General features: G+C 38.7%; 1 protein-coding gene across 1 annotated transcript in view; it reads right to left on the bottom strand.

Moving 5' to 3' along the window:
* RASGRP3 (RAS guanyl releasing protein 3) overlaps window positions 1–18,704 on the bottom strand; it is a 141,193-nt gene that overhangs the window by 25,579 nt on the left and 96,910 nt on the right. The window contains exons 9-12 of the mRNA XM_063443118.1: window positions 14,665–14,940; window positions 13,104–13,181; window positions 6,548–6,661; window positions 5,386–5,501 (exon numbers count right to left, since the gene is read on the bottom strand). Of these exons, the coding sequence (XP_063299188.1) occupies window positions 5,386–5,501; window positions 6,548–6,661; window positions 13,104–13,181; window positions 14,665–14,940 (584 nt within the window). The remainder of the gene's footprint in view (window positions 1–5,385; window positions 5,502–6,547; window positions 6,662–13,103; window positions 13,182–14,664; window positions 14,941–18,704) is intronic.

Below are 18,704 nucleotides of genomic sequence, written 5' to 3'. Positions count from 1 at the left end.
TCCGTTTTTTCTCTGTCGAACTGGAGAAGAAAACAACTCTGTACAGGGCGAAACTTCCATTGGGCCCACTTCACCAAACCTATCGTAGACGTCAAAGAACCCAGGAGACTCATGACTTCCCTTGCCGAGGCCTTTCCGAGAACCTGGAGCTTCTTGACTTTGTCTTGTAACTTCATGACCCTCTCTGGAGACAAAAACACATGAGCAGAAATGGTATTTATCACCGCTCCGAGGAACACGATGGTCTGAGATGGAATCAGGGAGCTTTTTTCTATGTTGAGAAGCCACCCGTGATCTTGCAGGATGTTCATTGCCATTAATGTATGATGCTCCACTATTCCTTGTGAAGGCCCTACGATGAGTATGTCGTCCAGGTAATGGAATATCTCGATACCTCTCATCCTTATGACGGCAATCAGAGAGACAAGGACCTTCGAGAAAGTCCTTGGCGCTAAGCTGAGACCAAACGGAAGCCCACGGAACTGGAAATGTCTTCCTAAAGCCCAGAACCGAAGGAACTGCATGTGATTGCTATTTACAGGGATTTGGTAGTAGGCGTCTTTTAAGTCTATGGAGGTCATCCAATCTCCTGGTTTTACGCACTTTAGGATACTCTGTAAGGATTCCATTTTGAATGTCCTTACGTCTAGAAAGGCGTTCACTCCTTTCAGGTTCAGGATGAGACGCCACTTTCCCTGGGGCTTTGGCGCCAAAAACACAGTGGAATACATCCCCTGGAATCTTTCGTGAGAAGGGACTTCCTCCAACACCTTCTGTCCCAACAGAGTGGAAATGCAAGTCCTCATGACCCTTCGTTTGACACCTTCTGACACTTTTGATTTTCTGAAATGGGCAGCACATGGACGAGAGGAAAATTCTATCCTGTAGCCTTCTTTTATGATTGAGGTGACCCACTCGTCTGTGACATTTGCGGCCCACACCGGGTAAAAGAACTGCAGTCTTCCACCCACCGTACCCGGATGGGCCCGAGGACCTTCAGAAGGTCTTCCCGGAGGTCCTGGCACCTCTACCTCTGGAAGCCTTATTGGAAGAGGAGTGAGAGAAGGACTTCCACGAAGAGTTCCTGGAATACTCCCTTCCGGGCTTGTAGCTTCTACTGTCCCGAAAGGACCGATCCTTAAATCGCCTGGATTTCCAGGAGGAGGAAAAACCCTTTCTGCTGACTTGTGGAAGAAACGCTTTTTTCCCATCAGCCGCTTTCTGAATGGCATCCTCCAGGATCTTACCAAACAGGAGGTCCCCTTGGAACGGTAGACCACACAAGGACGCTTTGGAGGCATAGTCCGCCCCCCAGGAATGAAGCCATAAAGCCCTTCTGGAGGCCACCGATAGGGCCATACCTTTGGTAATCATGCGAGTGATGTCCAGGGAGGCTTCAGAGCAAAATTCAGTAGCAAGGCTCAAATCCTTGAGACTTCCCAGGAGATGTTCTCTACGGACACCTTGATCAATATCTTCCTCCAAATTAGCGAGCCAAACTCGTAAGGCCCTGGAGAGAGTGGTCAGCGCCACTGCCGGATGAAGGGCGGAGCCTAGCGCCAGATAGGCTTTAATTAGGTCACCATCCATACGCTTTTCCATAGGTTCTCTTAAGTATGCCATGGAGTCTATAGGAAGCGTGGTCTTTTTAGCCATATGGATCACTGCGGCATCAACCTTGGGAACCGAATTCCAAAGGCAGCAGTCCATGGTAGAATAAGGATAAGTCCTTGTGAATTTGTTTTTCAAGGTGGACTTCCTCTCCGGCTTATTCCACTCCTGAAGGATCATGTCCTTTATAGAGGAATGCACTGGGAACGTTGGTCTATTAGGTTTCAAATCCTCAAAAAACCTGTCAGCCTCTCTCAATTCAGACTTTTCTTCCGTGAGGCTAAGAGTGTCTCTGAGGAGGGTAATAAGCCGATCTACAGATTTAGAGTCCAGAGACCTGGAGGCATAGTCAGCCTCCTCCTCCCCCTCATCAGAGACCTCCCACAGGTCCGGATCCTCCCCAGAGCTGGAAGACTGAGGTTCCGCTCTGCGTCTCTTAGGAGGGCCACCACATCCCGTGGTAGACTTAAAGCCCTCAGCAATTGCACGGGAAATCCAGAGCTTAAGGTCATCCTGCGGTGAAGTCTTACTGTGGACATTAGCCGCCTCCGACAAGCATTCCCTGCAGAGGTTCCTTCCAGGTGGAGCAGGTGATGAGCAATTAATGCATTTATTGGACTTTTCCCTTGATTTCCTCGCTGGGGAATCCAGATGCTTGCTGGGGCTGAAATAAAGCCATATATGACATATATTACAGGCTTAGTTTGGCACTCTTTTTAACAACCCCCCCAATAGAAAAATTGAATGGCTCACCTATGTTTTCTAGAGAGGGATCTTGCAGAGGCAGAGGGGGAATCCATACTACAAGGGAGAACCAAAGGGAAATTCAACACACAATACCTAACCAAAAGGTCATAGCAGACTGACCAACAGAGAGAGAAAAATAAAATAAACCTTAAACAAGAATTATCAGGAATCCTACCTTATAATGACACAAAAGTCCTCCAGGCAGCCAAGAAACAGCAAAGGGCGAACTGCAGGGGAGCCAGGAACGAGATCGCTCGAACAGCTGATGCAGCGCACAATCAGACTGTCAGAATCTGCCAGTTTAAATAGAGCCGGGGAAACCATCCGGTCCGCGCATGCGCAGACCGCTGGAACGCACGCCGTGCGTTCCAAACGCTCGCGGCCAAGGAAAATCACTTCCGGGTTCGCCGGATCCGGCCGCGAGCACCAGCCTGTCTGCTGGAACGCAAACTGTGTCCCAGCCTGCGACGTCCGAACCCCCAGGAAGCCCCAGGCAGTCGGGGAATAGTCCCATGGGCCAGAAGGCATAGCCACAAATCCAGGAGACCCCACAGGGAACCGGACAACACACCAAACCACAGGTAGGACCACTCCAGGGCCCCATAGTATGGATTCAAAGAACTGCCAGAAATAGGTGCGGGGGGGGGGGGGATTTTGGACCCCAATTAAGAGGGGCAAGCTGATAACAAGGGGAATTTTTAAGGAAGACCAACCCCATCAGACAAATAGAAAACCAGTGTCTCCCTCAGAACACCTAAATCCCACGCAGCGGTTCAGTACTTACACAGAACCTGACCCAGTTAGTCCTGCTCATGCAGGCTGTTTACTGGGGCCTTCAAATGAAGAGAGGCTGAACTTCATTTGGAACGAACCCACGACAAACGCAGGAAGGTGGCCATAAAAGAAAAAGTTAAAAGTCCTGTAGAACTTGCTAAGGACAGGAAAAAAGACTGTGGTGTAAGGGGAGGAGGGACTCTTTATACCTATCAGTCTTATTAATTAATCTAATTAATTCCTGTCCTGTGACTGCTAAGGGAGGAGCTACCCATAAGTGATGCTGCCATGATTAGCCAGGAAAGATAGTGAAGGCACTGAATGTTAAGTTTACTGAGAAACCATTGGAACTATAGTTGGCAAGTTCAAAGATGATGGAAGTGTGGTTACACTACCTGGATAGGTTGTAGGTAGGTAAGTAGGTAGATAGGTTGTAGATTTGGTTGTAGGTAGGTTGTGAAAAACCCTCAAGTGACAACAAAAAACCGGCAGCAATACTTGGTAGCAACAGGCACTGGGGCTTCAGTGGGCACAGTACGGCACATACTAAACGCAAAAGATTTCCATGCCTGACCTCCAAGATGTACGCCCCTAATGACCCAAAAGCACAAGAAAAGTCGGCTCAAAATCATATAAATAAGCCAACGAAGCTTTGGGATTCTGTTCTGTGGAGCAATGAAACAAAACTGGAACTTTTCAGCCTAATGGATCAGCTGTATATCTGGAGGAAGAAGGATGAAGCATATGCTGAAAAGAACACTCTGCCTACAGTTAAGCATGGTGGTGGCTCGGTGATGCTCTGGGGCTGCTTTGCATCCTCTGGCGCTGGAAACCTGCAGCATGTGGAAAACAAGATGGATTTATTGAGGTATCAAGAAATTATAGAAGAAAACATTGTGTCATCTGTGAGGAAGCTGAAGCTTGGGTTTCATTGGACCTTCCATCAAGACTTGGTTGCAGAAGAAGTCCTGGGAAATTCTACAGTGACCATCAAAGTTACCTGACTTGAACCCCATAGAAAATCTGTGGTGGGATTTGAAAAAGGAAGTTACAGCACGCAAACCCAAGAATATTTCAGACCTGGAGGCCATTGTTTCCTCTGGAATGCTGCCAGAAGCTGGTGTCTGGCTATGCATCTCATTTACAGCATGTCTTATCAGAAAAAGGGTGCTCTACTAAGTACTAAAGATCCTTGCCATGAAGGAATTGAGTCATTTTCAGTTGAATTTGAGGAAACCACTTGAAGCATATGTTTTGTTGAGCTATTTCAATTGTCTTTGTTTTATTCAACTGGAATTCAACTGGAATTCCTTTCAGTACTACAACAAGTTACACAGTAATCTAGATTGAAAAAAAAAAGACTCAAGTCCTTCAAGTTCACCTTCTCACACATGTGTTTATGTATAATAAATGTTTTCTTTTTCTATCTGTCCGTTACTGGAATTAAAGTTTTCTATTCTCACATATAGCGGCATATTGCAAAATCCCCTGTATTTCTATGTTTTCCCTTCATTAACTATTTAGTTGCACAAAGTTTTCAAACAGCTTACACAGTGTTGGATGGAACATCCCCCATAGATACATATCTAGGCAATAAGGCAAGTTAGCTGCAGCATTGGTTGTTCTAACAACCTTCAAAGTTTTCCCACAAGATTCCCCACAAGGCAACCTGGGCAACCACCCTGGGCCCACACTTGAGATAAAGCCATGGGTTGTTGATGGAGGTCTGAGGATCTCCATTAGACATGCATTTTCTTGTTAGCAGACAAATATATTTTCCACATGAGTGCGAAGCCCTTATGGCTTCATATTATTAGAGGGAGCAGTACTCCCACTGTCATTGAAGAGAGCTTGTTATAAGCTGGATCGGGTAATCTATTTGCCAATCACAGTCACTGCATGTCTGGTGTATAACCCTCATTGTGGTTGTGGAAAGTTGACTACTGATTTAATGGAGGAAATGGTCATTGGCTACTATTAAAAACAACCTGACAGCATGCCCTGAATTATCTGAGGCAACTTTGAATTGGTAAGAAAGTGGAGAGCAAAGAGTGAAGTATTGTATAGGTGGTTTCATAAATGCGAGTCTGCATCGTAATCGTCCTTTTATGTATGGAGACCACAGAAGACCCTTGTCAGTTCTTCACAATTCTCAGTTAGCTGAGTAACCTTGTGTTATTTTCATTAGAGGTTCAACAATGTTATAATTGCAATGCACAGTAGAAAACAGACAGATCATTCACAGTAACTTACTGATCCTTGTCCAGAACACAGAAAGAGTCCAGAAAAGGAAAGTTAGCAGCTACACTCTCAAAGTCCTCTTGAGAAATATATCCATCATGGTCGTGATCATAATTCCTAAAGACAGACTACAGCATACATAAATTAAATTTTCACATTGCTTTACAACAAGACACGTGATGTAACATATATATTTACTTGGCTAATATCTAGTTTACAGGTCAAAGGTAATATTTACTGCACATTATTTAGAAACCATTATGACTTGTCCTTTGGACAAAAAAACGTACTGGAATTTTGTAGCAATAGTACACACAGAGTCATGTGAAATATGGAATAATAAGAACATCCTACTGGATGCTCCTTATCCAGCAACGCTGCTATATTGCAGTTGACAAACATGCTCACTTGTTTCATGATATATTGATAAGACTAGATTGATTGTCACTTGGAAATGTTTCTTCTTTATTGGCACTAGCTTATAAATGTGATTATTATGCTGTTTAGACAGCAACAATACATTCTATAGAACTGCATACACTGATTAAAGGGGAAAAAAAACTATACTGTCAGGCTTATATATGGCACAACCCAACTGAGATCATCCCATAAGGCAAGCTATTAAGCTGTATCTATTTTCAGTCTTGCATCTCAAAAACATCAATAGTCTGTTGATAAGTATTTGAGAAATGCACTGATAACTTTACAACGTTTGCACATTGAAAACAGACTCAAGTCAATACATCACATGGAAACATGACATATTCAGTGTGGTGATTTGCAGTCACATATAATTGCCACAAACCTTTGTGCTTATTTATGGGGTCATTAAAAATGATATTTTTTTTATTCCTACTCTAAGCAATGTGAAGTTGTTTCATAAAAAGGAATACATTTTTGTATTTTATTTTTACATTTTACTATAATTAACCCAATGTTGTATCCTCCTTTCCTATTACAACTTGACAAACATCTAGAATTGCTTTATATGTTTTTATTTACAGTTTACATTTAAATTTATATTTATTATGTAGCGTTCATTTTGAATCCAGTGAACTGATGGTAAGTTAAGGATACATCTAAAAACAATTGCACCAAATTAAATGGCAAATTATCTTAAACAGGTCTAAAAAGACTGCTAGGTCATTTCAGTATAAAATGATGGCTAGCTCACCTCAACTAATTTGCGTATATGCTTGTTAATAATAGTTGGATCAGGTTTTGTTGTGACTCCCGATGCCCAATCCAGTGGCACAACTGGTTTGTTAGGTGTTGTTGGAGAAGTTGGCTGTGGTAAAAAACAAATACATTTGTATAAATTAGTCTGCATATTTATGGCATATAAAACGTGTTTTAAACAAAATCAAAATAAGAATTGATGGATTCCTTTACTAAAAGGTGGACAGGTAGAGAATGTGCAGAACATTAAATATGTGCAATTTGTTTTGGCATTCCTTAATTTTTACATTTCAGTTTTTTAGCGAATAACTCCGTAATTTATGGGATGGCCATAATTAGGGATACCAAATTAGTGAGTTATGTAGTAAACAAATGAAAACGGCTTTCTTAATTCAGATTTTTCAGCAGTTTTGCAGATAAATCCCTAAACTCGTACCCTTGTATGGAATTGACATGATAGAGGGTAGCTAATTAGAGCACTGTTTAGCAGATGGCCTCCTTATTTAGTAATTGGTATTTTTATGGCAATCCCATGTAAACATAGCTAAGTAAGATCACAATCAAGAAAGGGCACTTCCTAATTTTAGTCTCTCTGCAGTTTAGCAGATAATTACCTAAATTGGCACTATGTAATCTTGTGACTTCAACCTTCATTTATTCCTTGTAGGTAATGATAGGTGTCCAAATTTAAAAAAAAAAAACTAACGTTTTAAAATTCTAGATAAAATTCAGTTCACCGAATCAACATTTTCTGAATATTGTATGTAGTTTGAAAATTTACAAAATGAAACAATTTTTTTTACCTTCGTGCACATCTCTAGAAAACATCTGTTTTGCACCTTACCCTTTATAGTTGTTGGCTAACTGATAGCTATTTCTGGACTAAACATAAGCAACATACTATTGAGAAGGGTAAATGGTGGGAACCTCACTCAATCCCAGCGGCCATGGGTGCTCCAGAGCAGGACCAGCAATCCCAGGATAGGTAGAGAAAAGAGACTCACAGGCACTCCGAATTCAAGCCGCAGGCAGTTTTATTGTAGCAAAATGTAACGCATTTTGCTACAATAAAACTGCCTGTGGCTTGAATTCGGAGTGCCTGTGAGTCTCTTTTCTCTAAACATAAGCAACAGTGACATAACATTAATTTTCTTGCAATAATTATACAGCATGTCTTCAAACTTAGAACACTTTTTTCTAATCCTTTTCCCTGCAATATATATCCAATTTGGGGGTTCATTAACTCATTTACTGAGCTAATCCAGCTTTTCATCCTTCAAAGGCCCATAAAATCAGTATCATTAAGTTGAGTAATATTGACATTTCTTTATCAGTGACAATCAGGTAAAATACAAAAGCGTACTCAAACACTAAAGTGAGAATTCTAATGACTTTTAAATTTGAAGTCAAGTTAGCTGGACTTGAAGTATAGCTGACTTAGAGAATGTTTCCAGTTTGGCTATTTTACCTTGAACTGAAATTCACTTAAAATTTGCTCTAGTCAATAGATCTGTAAGTACTTCTTAGTACCTTTGAAGAGAAACCTGTACTTTAATATAGAATCAATCTAGTAAAAGTCAAGGCAGAACATCAAACAAGTTTAATAATTGAACTCTTAAAGGACCACTATAGTGCCAGGAAAACAAACTCGTTTTCCTGGCACTATATGGTCTTTGGGTCCCCCCCACCCTCAGGGTCCCACTCCCGCCGGGCTCTAAGGGGAGGAAGTGGTTAAACACTTACCTTTCTCCAGCTCCCTCAGCGCTGGGGAATCTCCTCCCTCTTTGGCTGAATGCGCATGCGCGGCAAGAGCCGCGCGCGCATTGAGTCAGTCCATAGGAAAGCATTCTCAATGCTTTCCTATGGACGCTGGCGTCTTCTCACTGTGCAAATCACAGTGAGAAGCGCGGAAGCGCCTCTAGCGGCTGTCAATGAGACAGCCACTAGAGGCTGGATTAACCCATATGTAAACATAGCAGTTTCTCTGAAACTGCTATGTTACATAGAAACATAGAAACATAGAAACATAGATTTACAGCAGGCTGGGTTAACCCTAGATGGACCTGGCACCCAGACGACTTCATTGAGCTGAAGTGGTCTGGGTGCCTATAGTGGTCCTTTAATCAAAACTTGCAATAATGCAAGTATAAAACAGTATCCACGTAAACATGTAGGCATATAACACAATATTGATATATACAGGTATGTCTGTATTAAAGAAAATATTGACTGTAAGTAAGGTAAGAATGCGTTTAGGTGGTTGTAAAATGTCAGTATTTATTCAATGGTGTCTTTAAATAAATTGCTATGACTAAAAATTTAAAAGGTCATTGCACACTTTTTGTACTATTATATTGACAGTTTGTAAACAACTAGCCATTTCTATTCAGGTTATTGCTAATATGGGGATGAAATATACTGAAGCTGTTGAAACGTAACATTATTATGTTTGGTTGAGTGTCAGATTGACTGATGTCCTTAAAACCTAATATGACCTTTTATTCTTTTCAGTATTCAAAATATACCTTTATACAAAAGGGCTGTTAAACTAGATATCTATATGGACCAAACATTTGTCTAGGGTCTTCTCCCTATGATTTGTCCACATGGTTTCATCATCATATTATTGTACTTTTCCAGCCCACCCACATAAAGAATGAAGGTTAACTGTTTAGAAGAATCCTGATGAAACAGGTTGCAATGTGCTGGTCTGTGATCATTTAAAATCAGACATTGTACAGCAATGCTCTAAGGCTCTAAGGTAGAAAACCTTCTGCACACCCTTTCCCTCTCTGTTAGGCTTTCACCCAATCTCCCTCCTTTCAAAAATCTTTGAAAACTTACTTCTTTAGGAAAGCATATCAATTAACCCCTTAAGGACCGGACTGTTTTTGCGATGTTGTACATTTGCGACCAGGCATCTTTTTACACTTTTGTGGTGTTTGTGTTTAGCTGTAATTTTCCGCTCTCTCATTTACTGTTCCCATACAAATTATATATTGTTTTTTTTCAGGACAAAAGGGGCTTTCTTTACATACCATTATTTATATAATCTCATGTAATTCAATTTTTCAAAAATGAAAAAATATGATGAAAAATTGAAAAAAATACATGTTTTTTGACTTTTATGTGAAAAATCTTTTACTCATTTAGAAAAGCGAATGAATAAAAACTGCTAAATAGATTCAAACTTTTGTCCTGAGTTTAAAAATACCCAGTGTTTACATGCTTTTTGCAATTTTTTTTGCATGTTATAGGGCTATAAGTACAAGTAGGATATTGCGGTTTCAAAACATACATTTTTAAAATGTATCAATAGTGACATTGTAACACTATTATCTGTCATAAATCGCTGAATAACACCCCACATGTACATATTTTTTTTAAAGTAGACAACCCAGGGTATTCAATATGGGGTATGTCCAGACTTTTTTAGTAGCCACATAGTCGCAAACACTGGCCAAAGTTAGCGTTCATATTTGTTTGTGTATGAAAAAAGTAAAAAACTAAATTGAACGCTAATTTTGGCCAGTGTTTGTGACTAAGTGGTTACTAAAAAAGACTGGACATACCCCATTTGCAATACCTTGGGTTGTCTTCTTTTGCAAATGGTATGCCATCATGGGGGTAATTCTCATTCCTGGGCTACCATACGCTCTCAAAGGCAACGTAACCAACCTGGCCATTTTCAATGTAAAAATATTTGACCCATATATTTGACCCTGTAACTTTCAAAAACGCTATAAAACCTGTACATGGGGGGTACTGTTATACTCAGGAGACTTTGCTGAATACAAATATTAGTGTTTCAAAACTGGAAAATGTATCACAACAATTATATCATCAGTAAAAGTGCTGTTTGTGTGTGAAAAATGCAAAAAAGTAACTTTCACTGACAATATCATCGCTGTGATATGTTTTACTGTTTTGAATCACTAATATTTGTGTTCAGCGAAGTCTCCCGAGTAAAACAGTACCCCCCATGTACAGGTTTTAGGGTGTCGTAGAACGTTACAGGGTAAAATACAGTGATAGCAAATTAAATTCTCTGGACTTTCGGCCTGGGTTGGCAGGCAGGTCCCTTAAATTGCAATCAATAAAATAACTTAATTATGTAAAAATATTACATAAATACACACGTAGAATTTAAATATATATGCATATTTATATATTTGAAGTCTACGTGTATATTTATATAATTATTTATGTAATTTTGTATATGGACATATGAATAGTTCGTATTCTTTTTATTTATTTATATATACATAGATATATATATATATATACAATGTCATTCTAAGTGTATTTTGATATATATATATATATTAATATCAAAATACAGTTAGAATAAAATTTCGTATAGATATATAATTTTTTTTAAATTTTTATTATTATTTTTACATGTTTAATTTAATTTAAATTACTTATTATTTGTATTTTATAATAATATATATATACAATATATATAGTTATTATATATATTATATATATACGTGTGTAATTTAATTATAAGTGTATTTTTATATTAATATATGTACATATTAATATAAAAATACACTTAGTATGACATTATATATATGATATATAGACATATATTATACCTATATAATATATGTCTATATATATAGATATAATATATATCTAGACATATATTATACCTATATCATTTTTTTTTTTTATTAACTTTAACTTTAATTTTTTTTCTGATTTTACACTGGCAGGGAGACTGCCTGTCAGCACATACAGTCCCCCTGCAGGCAGACACATGGACACCTATTGTGACCATGTGGTCGCCCTGTTGAGTGATCACATGGCCACAGGGGTCCTAATCTGCCATGGGGAGACTGTCTGGGCTGCAGGCAGTCTCCCCACAACGGGAGCACCGCCGATCGCCGCCGGGGGAACGACGGCGATCGGGTAAGTAAATCTTAAAGTTAGGACGGTTCAGGACCGTCAGCGGTCGGCAATGGAAAAATGCCGATGACGGTCCTGAACCGTCCTGCGTCCTTAAGGGGTTAAACTGTGAACAGCTTTCCCTCCCCACACCCTGATTCCTCTCTTGAAACTGTCATCAAAACAAAACACTAAGCCTTCAATGAATATTATCCTAGCAACCTACTTTTCTACCCTACCCTTACCTTTTGTGTCACTATACCCCACTCCTTCTAGCATATAAGCTCATTGAACAGGTCCCTCAATCCCTCTGTTCCTGTGCATCCAACTTGTCTGGTTACAAATACATGTCTGTTAGTCCACCCATTGTACAGCGCTACAGCACTTGTTGGCGCTTTATAAATAATAATAATAATAATAATAATAAGGGAATTAGTTACAGTTTTAAAGCTAATAGTTTGCAACATTTTGTTAACAGAAAAAAGTTTAAACAATTCTAAATCCTCTAGTAAAAATATATATATATTAATACAGACTTGAGAATGAATGAAATGCTCTTCAAGGCTTGCCTGGTAATGTGTATAATTGTCTTTCTCTTATTGCATGATGGAGTATGACAGATCCCACACATATTTTTTATTTTTATTTTTAATATTGTATTTCCCTATGAAAATTTCTGTTATTTTCTGTAGCACTAAAATTAATTTAACAATTCCACACATGTCCCATTAGGTTTCATTTTGTAGCCTATTTGGCACTGCATCTCTTGTTGGACTTTATGCCTAATCTCAGGTGTGGTATTAATGACAAAAATGCAAGCTTTTCTTTGTTTACTGCCAAACCAGACAATAAGTATGGAAAGGCATTGTGGTTTCCAATGGGTTCTTACTCATCATTCACCTCCAGTTAGAGGTTTTTTTGGGGATGTAATATGCCTTTGCTAGAATTTCAAATTGCCTTCATTTTGCACTGATACCAAAACATAATTAAATGAAAAAACAACAAATTGCAAATCGCTCAAGTAAATTAACTCCAATGTTTTCCATTGAGCTCACAACGTCTGTGTTGGTTGTGTCTGTCTAAACTTGAATATTGTTCCTTTGCATATCATCTATGTTATCTTTAGATATTATAAATGGTTTCCTCTTTTTTATGATAATTAAACACCAAAATAAGGGTATTTAAAAAAGTATTTGGACCTTGCCCTGTAATTGCTTGTGATATATAAATTGTGCTCAGAGCTGCTCTTGAAGAAGTTATGGTAAGACATCGTCTCATGGGTAGACCGACTGATATTTTTAATATTGTCATTTGTATTCCTATCTAATACTAAGAGGGCTTGCAGATTTTTGATATCTCACAGATGTATTTTGTTTGAGGTATTTTTTGCTTCCACTCAACCTTATGCAAAGCACAAACTAAAACTCAACAAGTCTGACCTTGTTTCGGATGACATATGATTGTTTACTATTGACCCATACTTATATTAACATATGGGTTTGTAACGCCAATAATATCATTGTCCAACTGTTTCTATAATTTTTAATAGCGATCCCAAGCAACTAAGAAAAAACTACACGCATTACCTTTGCATCAGAAAAATGCATGTTTAATGACAAGCAAACATTTATAAAAAATATTCAAAATGCACATCTTACCGATTTAGGATTTCTTGGCTCAAGCACTAACGAAAGCTTGTAGATATCATCCTCAGTGTGATACAAATCAAGTGATAGCTGTAGAAGATGTTAGAAGATTAGTCATACAAAATTATTAAATTATTTCAGAGACAACAGGTCTATTCACTAAAGTGGAAATCCAAGCAAATTTAAAAAATTAAGGCCAGATTAGCCAAACTGAAAGCATAGCTATTTTACCTTAAATTGTAAAGTCACCTTGAATTCCCTTTCAATTCTTACTTTAGTATATACCACTGTTAGTGTAACTTCTATTTTGAGTAAAATATTAATTCCAAAGAAAAGTGACTCCCAAGCTGCACTATTATGAGGCTCTGCAAATCCTATGCTAGATTGTTAAAGATTTCACACACTTGGGTAAACTGGAGAGGTGTCTGTCACTAGAATATAAATATTTCTAAGATCTATATCATCAAGGCTTGTCTATTTTTCACACAAATTAAGTAAACATGTGTATGAAATATTATATTAAGAATAACTACACTAAAATTACCACACATTACATACTCTCTATGACATTTATTTCATTTTTGTAATGAACAAATTTAAATTATGTTACCAATTTTTGTAGTCATTTAAATGTTTGATCAATATGATTTTTACCTTAATAAACAAGGTACTTGTTTCTATTTTCATCACATTCGTCATTATAATGTTTTACCTTGCTTTCTTTTGACATATTCATAAGATTATATATGTTAGGTTTAGTAGTCGACGGAGCCCTCTATGCAAACATAATCAGGAAGGCAAAAGTTCATGTCAGGCAGCTCAGGTTCTTAAACGGTTAAACAGGCATGGGTCAAATACCAGAAATCAGGTGCACTGCACCAGAGGAAGCTAACACTACTATAAGCACAGTAAGATTGAACAAGGAGGGACAGGAGGAATGCTGTTAAATAGGGGAGAAGAGGCATGCCCTCCACATAACTCCCACCTTCCACACACCCCTTTCCCTTCCCTCTCCGGTGAGCTTCAGAAGGCACTCATCCTCAAGTCTCTGCCCATCCGCCATGCCTTCGTGCAGGGGCTTTCTCCTCTGATTCACAGACTACAAAGGGGATGCCGGCTGCTTCAGATTAAGAGAAAAATATCCACCGCCAGTTTGAGATGGCGAACAGGCTGTGATAGGAGAACAGAGAGGCGTGTGTTGGCACTGTGTCTCCAAAAAGAAAGGGTAAGATGCTGTTAAGGAAGGGAAAGGTAAGGTAAAGAACTTTCTCCTCTTATTCGTGGGCCACAAAGGGGATGTGGCACCACTTCAGACTGAGAGAAAAAGACCTGCCACGGTGAACAGGCTGAGCAAGGAGACCAAGGGTGCGTGTGTCAGTGCAGCACCTCCGGAAAGATAGGGGAAAACGCAGCGAGGAAGTGCGAGGTAAGATAAAGGGAGAGCCTGGGCCTGACAATATATTATTATTTTCATTACTGTTATTATTATACTTTATATAAAAAAGTAAAAAACTGTTAACTGTAAATATAATGTCAACATAGTATATAATTACTTGTCTGATCATATACATACCGTTAATAGATTAATTAAGTCCATATTAGTCTCTAAGTGGTGCGATGCACTCTGAAGTGACACCAGTTCATTTAGTGTAACATATAACTGTTGCATTTTTACAATGTTGACTTTATTTTCATCTACCCAGTCAGGAAAGACCACATGGACAGCAATCAAGTCTTTTAAGTGAACCCCTAATATAGGGATCTTGAACCCTTCACATTCTGCAAAGGCTTTACGATAATTACAGTAATTCCCATTGGACGAGACCAGCTCAGTCATTTCATTCCATATCTGCAATTAAAATCAAAAGGACGATGTTAGGTAATTTTTCACTAGTGATCATACATGTGAACTTCAAATCCACTACACCCACCCAATTACTTAGTGTGATGAGAACTTCAAAGAACAGATTTTTGCACTATGGCTTATATCCATCCTACTTTTCGGCATAAAATACCTCCATTTACATCTTATACTTGCATCTCTAAAGTATGAAAAAAGAATAGATACATATGATCACAACACAATGTTGATAAATCACTGTATTACCTGGACATATAGGTAGTCATACTGATATGATAGAAATATATCAAAAAATGTGTATAAGGTACCTAGTATCAGGTGAATATTTATGAGGTCAGTTAGAGATGAAAAAGAAACTCAAAAGAAAAATAATGATACAAAAAAAAATCAATAATAATAGTTAGATAACCACCTAATAAGGTATGCTCCTATATACAAATAAATAGTATATAAATCCATAAAAATAAATGTTAATGTCATATAAATATTATGAGCTTTATTTGTGTATGTATGGCTCCTATTATCTAAGAACATAACCCTAGGAATTTATATGCTAAACTAAGTCCACCTCTTATGGTATAAATCATATATCTGTCTGTGTGCAAAACCAGTAGAAAAATGCCTCAGAGGATAGACACTGTCAAATAGTCAAGTAGGGAGAGGGGAGGAAACATAAATGAAAGATCAAAGACCAGCTGAAAAAAAAACGCTGGCTGTTAATATTAATTTAAATAGCCTCTCTCCCTGGTAAACTGACTAGATAGGTATAGGAGCAAAGAGAAAGGATAAAAGAAGAAAACTTATGATAGCATCTTAATCAAAAAGTGATAGGCAAACATTGCCGTGTCCAGTGCCCATAAACCCTATAGAACGCCCGACGCACGTTTCAGTGCTTAGTGAGATGCACCTTTTATCCTTTCTCTTTGCTCCAATACCTGTCTAGTCAGTTTACCAGGTAATGCCAAAGATATCATTGTCCAACTGTTTCTATAATTTTTATAGCGATCCCAAGCAACTAAGAAAAAACTACACGCATTACCTTTGCATCAGAAAAATGCATGTTTAATGACAAGCAAACATTTATAAAAAATATTTAAAATGCACATCTTACCGACTTAGGATTTCTTGGCTCAATTGTTTAAATTAATATTAACAGCCAGCGTTTTTTTTCCAGCTGGTCTTTGATCTTTCATTCATGTTTCCTCCCCTCTCCCTACTTGACTATTTGACAGTGTCTATCCTCTGAGGCATTTTTCTACTGGTATTGCACACAGACAGATATATGATTTATACCATAAGAGGTGGACTTAGTTTAGTATATAAATTCCTAGGGTTATGTTCTTAAATAGTAGGAGCCATACATACACAAATAAAGCTCATAATATTTATCTGACATTAAAGGGACACTCCAGGCAGCCCTTTTTACTCACCTCGTTCCAGCGCCGGGAGCCGCGTGAAGCAGCTCCCCCTATTTCGTCAAAATTATGAAATAGGCGGGCGCGAGCAGGGAGCAATCAAACGCTTCCATTTGGAAGCGTCATTGCTCCCTTGTGCACTTTGTGCAATTTGAAAATACAGTGTTTACATTAGATTGCCTGCAGGGAGATATAGATCTCACCTGAACAACTACATTAAGCTGTAGTTGTTCAGGTGACTATAGTGTCCCTTTAACCTTTATTTTTATGGATTGTTATATACTCTTTATTTGTATATAGGAGCATACCTTATTAGGTGGTTATCTAACTATTATTCTTCATTATTTTTTTATTTTTTTATCATTATTTTACTTTTGATTTTCTTTTTCATCTCAAACGGACTTCACAAATATTCACCTGATACTGGGTACCTTATACACATTTTTTTATATATTTTTATCATATCAGTATGGCTATCTATATGTCCAGGTGATACAGTGATTTATCAACATTGTGTTGTGATCATATGTATCTTTTCTTTTTTCTTTTTGTATATTGGGGTTAAGCCCCTACAGACCCCTGGAGTCTCGATTTGGTACTGGAAATAGTTGGTTATACCTGGACGCTATTTGTTTTATATAGCGATAAGGGCACTACCCACTGTTTTCTATTTGTTCGATCTCCAAAGTATGTAATATTTGTATATACTTTTTACATAATACTTTTATGCTAAGCCTTATATTGCATAGATGTACTTGGAGTAGACATTATCACTTACAAAGTAGTATCAGTTGGTACTTCAGTGCAGCATCAGCCAGCGCCAGACTAGACAAGCAGGACTACATTTGTAAATTATCAAAGTGGCAGCAGTCACATGGAAAAATCGCATCATGTAATGACTTATTTAAAACCACATAATAAGAAATAATCATCAGTTTCCAATTCATATTTGCAAAAAGAAACACCATAGTTATTAGCAATTACATGTATACTGTTTTAATGCCACTGCGAATATCCCTCCTTTTGACATAGTTTAGTTAGTGATGTCCCGAACTGTTCGCTGGCGAATAGTTCCTGGCGAACATCGCTTGGTCGCGTTCGCCACGGACGGTGAACACATGCGCTGTTCGGTCCGCCCCTATTCGTCATCATTGAGTAAACTTTGACCCTGCCTGTACCTCACAGTCAGCAAACACATTCCAGCCAATCTGCAGCAGACTCTCCCTCCCAGACCCTCCCACCTCCTGGACAGCATCCATTTTACATTCATTGTGAAGCTGCATTCTTAGTGAGAGTAGGGACAGTGTAGCTGCTGCTGATTTGATAGGGAAATTGATAGCTAGGCTAGTGTATTCAGTGTCCACTACAGTCCTGAAGGACTCATCTAATCTCTGCTGTACGGACAGCACCCCAAAAAGCCCTTTTTAGGGCTAGAACATCAGTCTGCTTTTTTTTTTTTTCTGTGTAATGTAATTGCAGTTGCCTGCCTGCCAGCCTGTGTGTCAGGCTCAAAGCATATACTGTGCCCACTTGCCCAGTGCCACCACTCACTCACTGGTGTCACAATAGCTTGCATTTAAAAAAAAAAATAAACTTTTTTGACTGTAATATAATAGCAGTCAGTTTCCTTCACTAGTGTGCGTTTCAGGGCCTGCCCAGTGCCACCACTCACTCACTGGTGTCACAATAGCTTGCATTTAACAAAAAAACAACTTTTTGGACTGTAATATAATAGCAGTCAGTTTCCTTCACGAGTGTGCGTTTCAGGGCCTGCCAGGGCACAGTGTCACACCAGTGCAACTCATATCTGGTGTAACAGTAGTGTAAATAAAAAATAAAAAAAAAAATACAATTTTGACTGTAATAGATTGAATAGCAGTTAGTTGTCTGCCAGCGTGTGTGTCAGGCTCACAGCGTATACTATGCCCACTCGGCCAGTGCCACCACTCATATGTGGTGTCACAATAGCTTGCATTTAACAAAAAAAACCTTTTTGGACTGTAATATAATAGCAGTCAGTTTCCTTCACGAGTGTGCGTTTCAGGGCCTGCCAGGGCACAGTGTCACACCAGTGCAACTCATATCTGGTGTAACAGTAGTGTACATTTAAAAAAAAAAAATTTGACTGTAATAGATTGAATAGCAGTTAGTTGTCTGCCAGCGTGTGTGTCAGGCTCACAGTGTATACTGTGCCCACTTGCCCAGTGCCACCACTGATATCTGGCGTCACAATAGCTTGCATTTAACAAAAAAAAACCTTTTTGGACTGTAATATAATAGCAGTCAGTTTCCTTCACTAGTGTGCGTTTCAGGGCCTGCCAGGGCACAGTGTCACAC

This window comes from Pelobates fuscus, chromosome 2 (genome assembly GCF_036172605.1).
Source record: "Pelobates fuscus isolate aPelFus1 chromosome 2, aPelFus1.pri, whole genome shotgun sequence".
Lineage (NCBI taxonomy): Eukaryota > Metazoa > Chordata > Amphibia > Anura > Pelobatidae > Pelobates > Pelobates fuscus.
The sequence above is the reverse complement of the archived record's forward strand: the minus strand, read 5'-3'. Positions and strand labels throughout refer to the sequence as shown.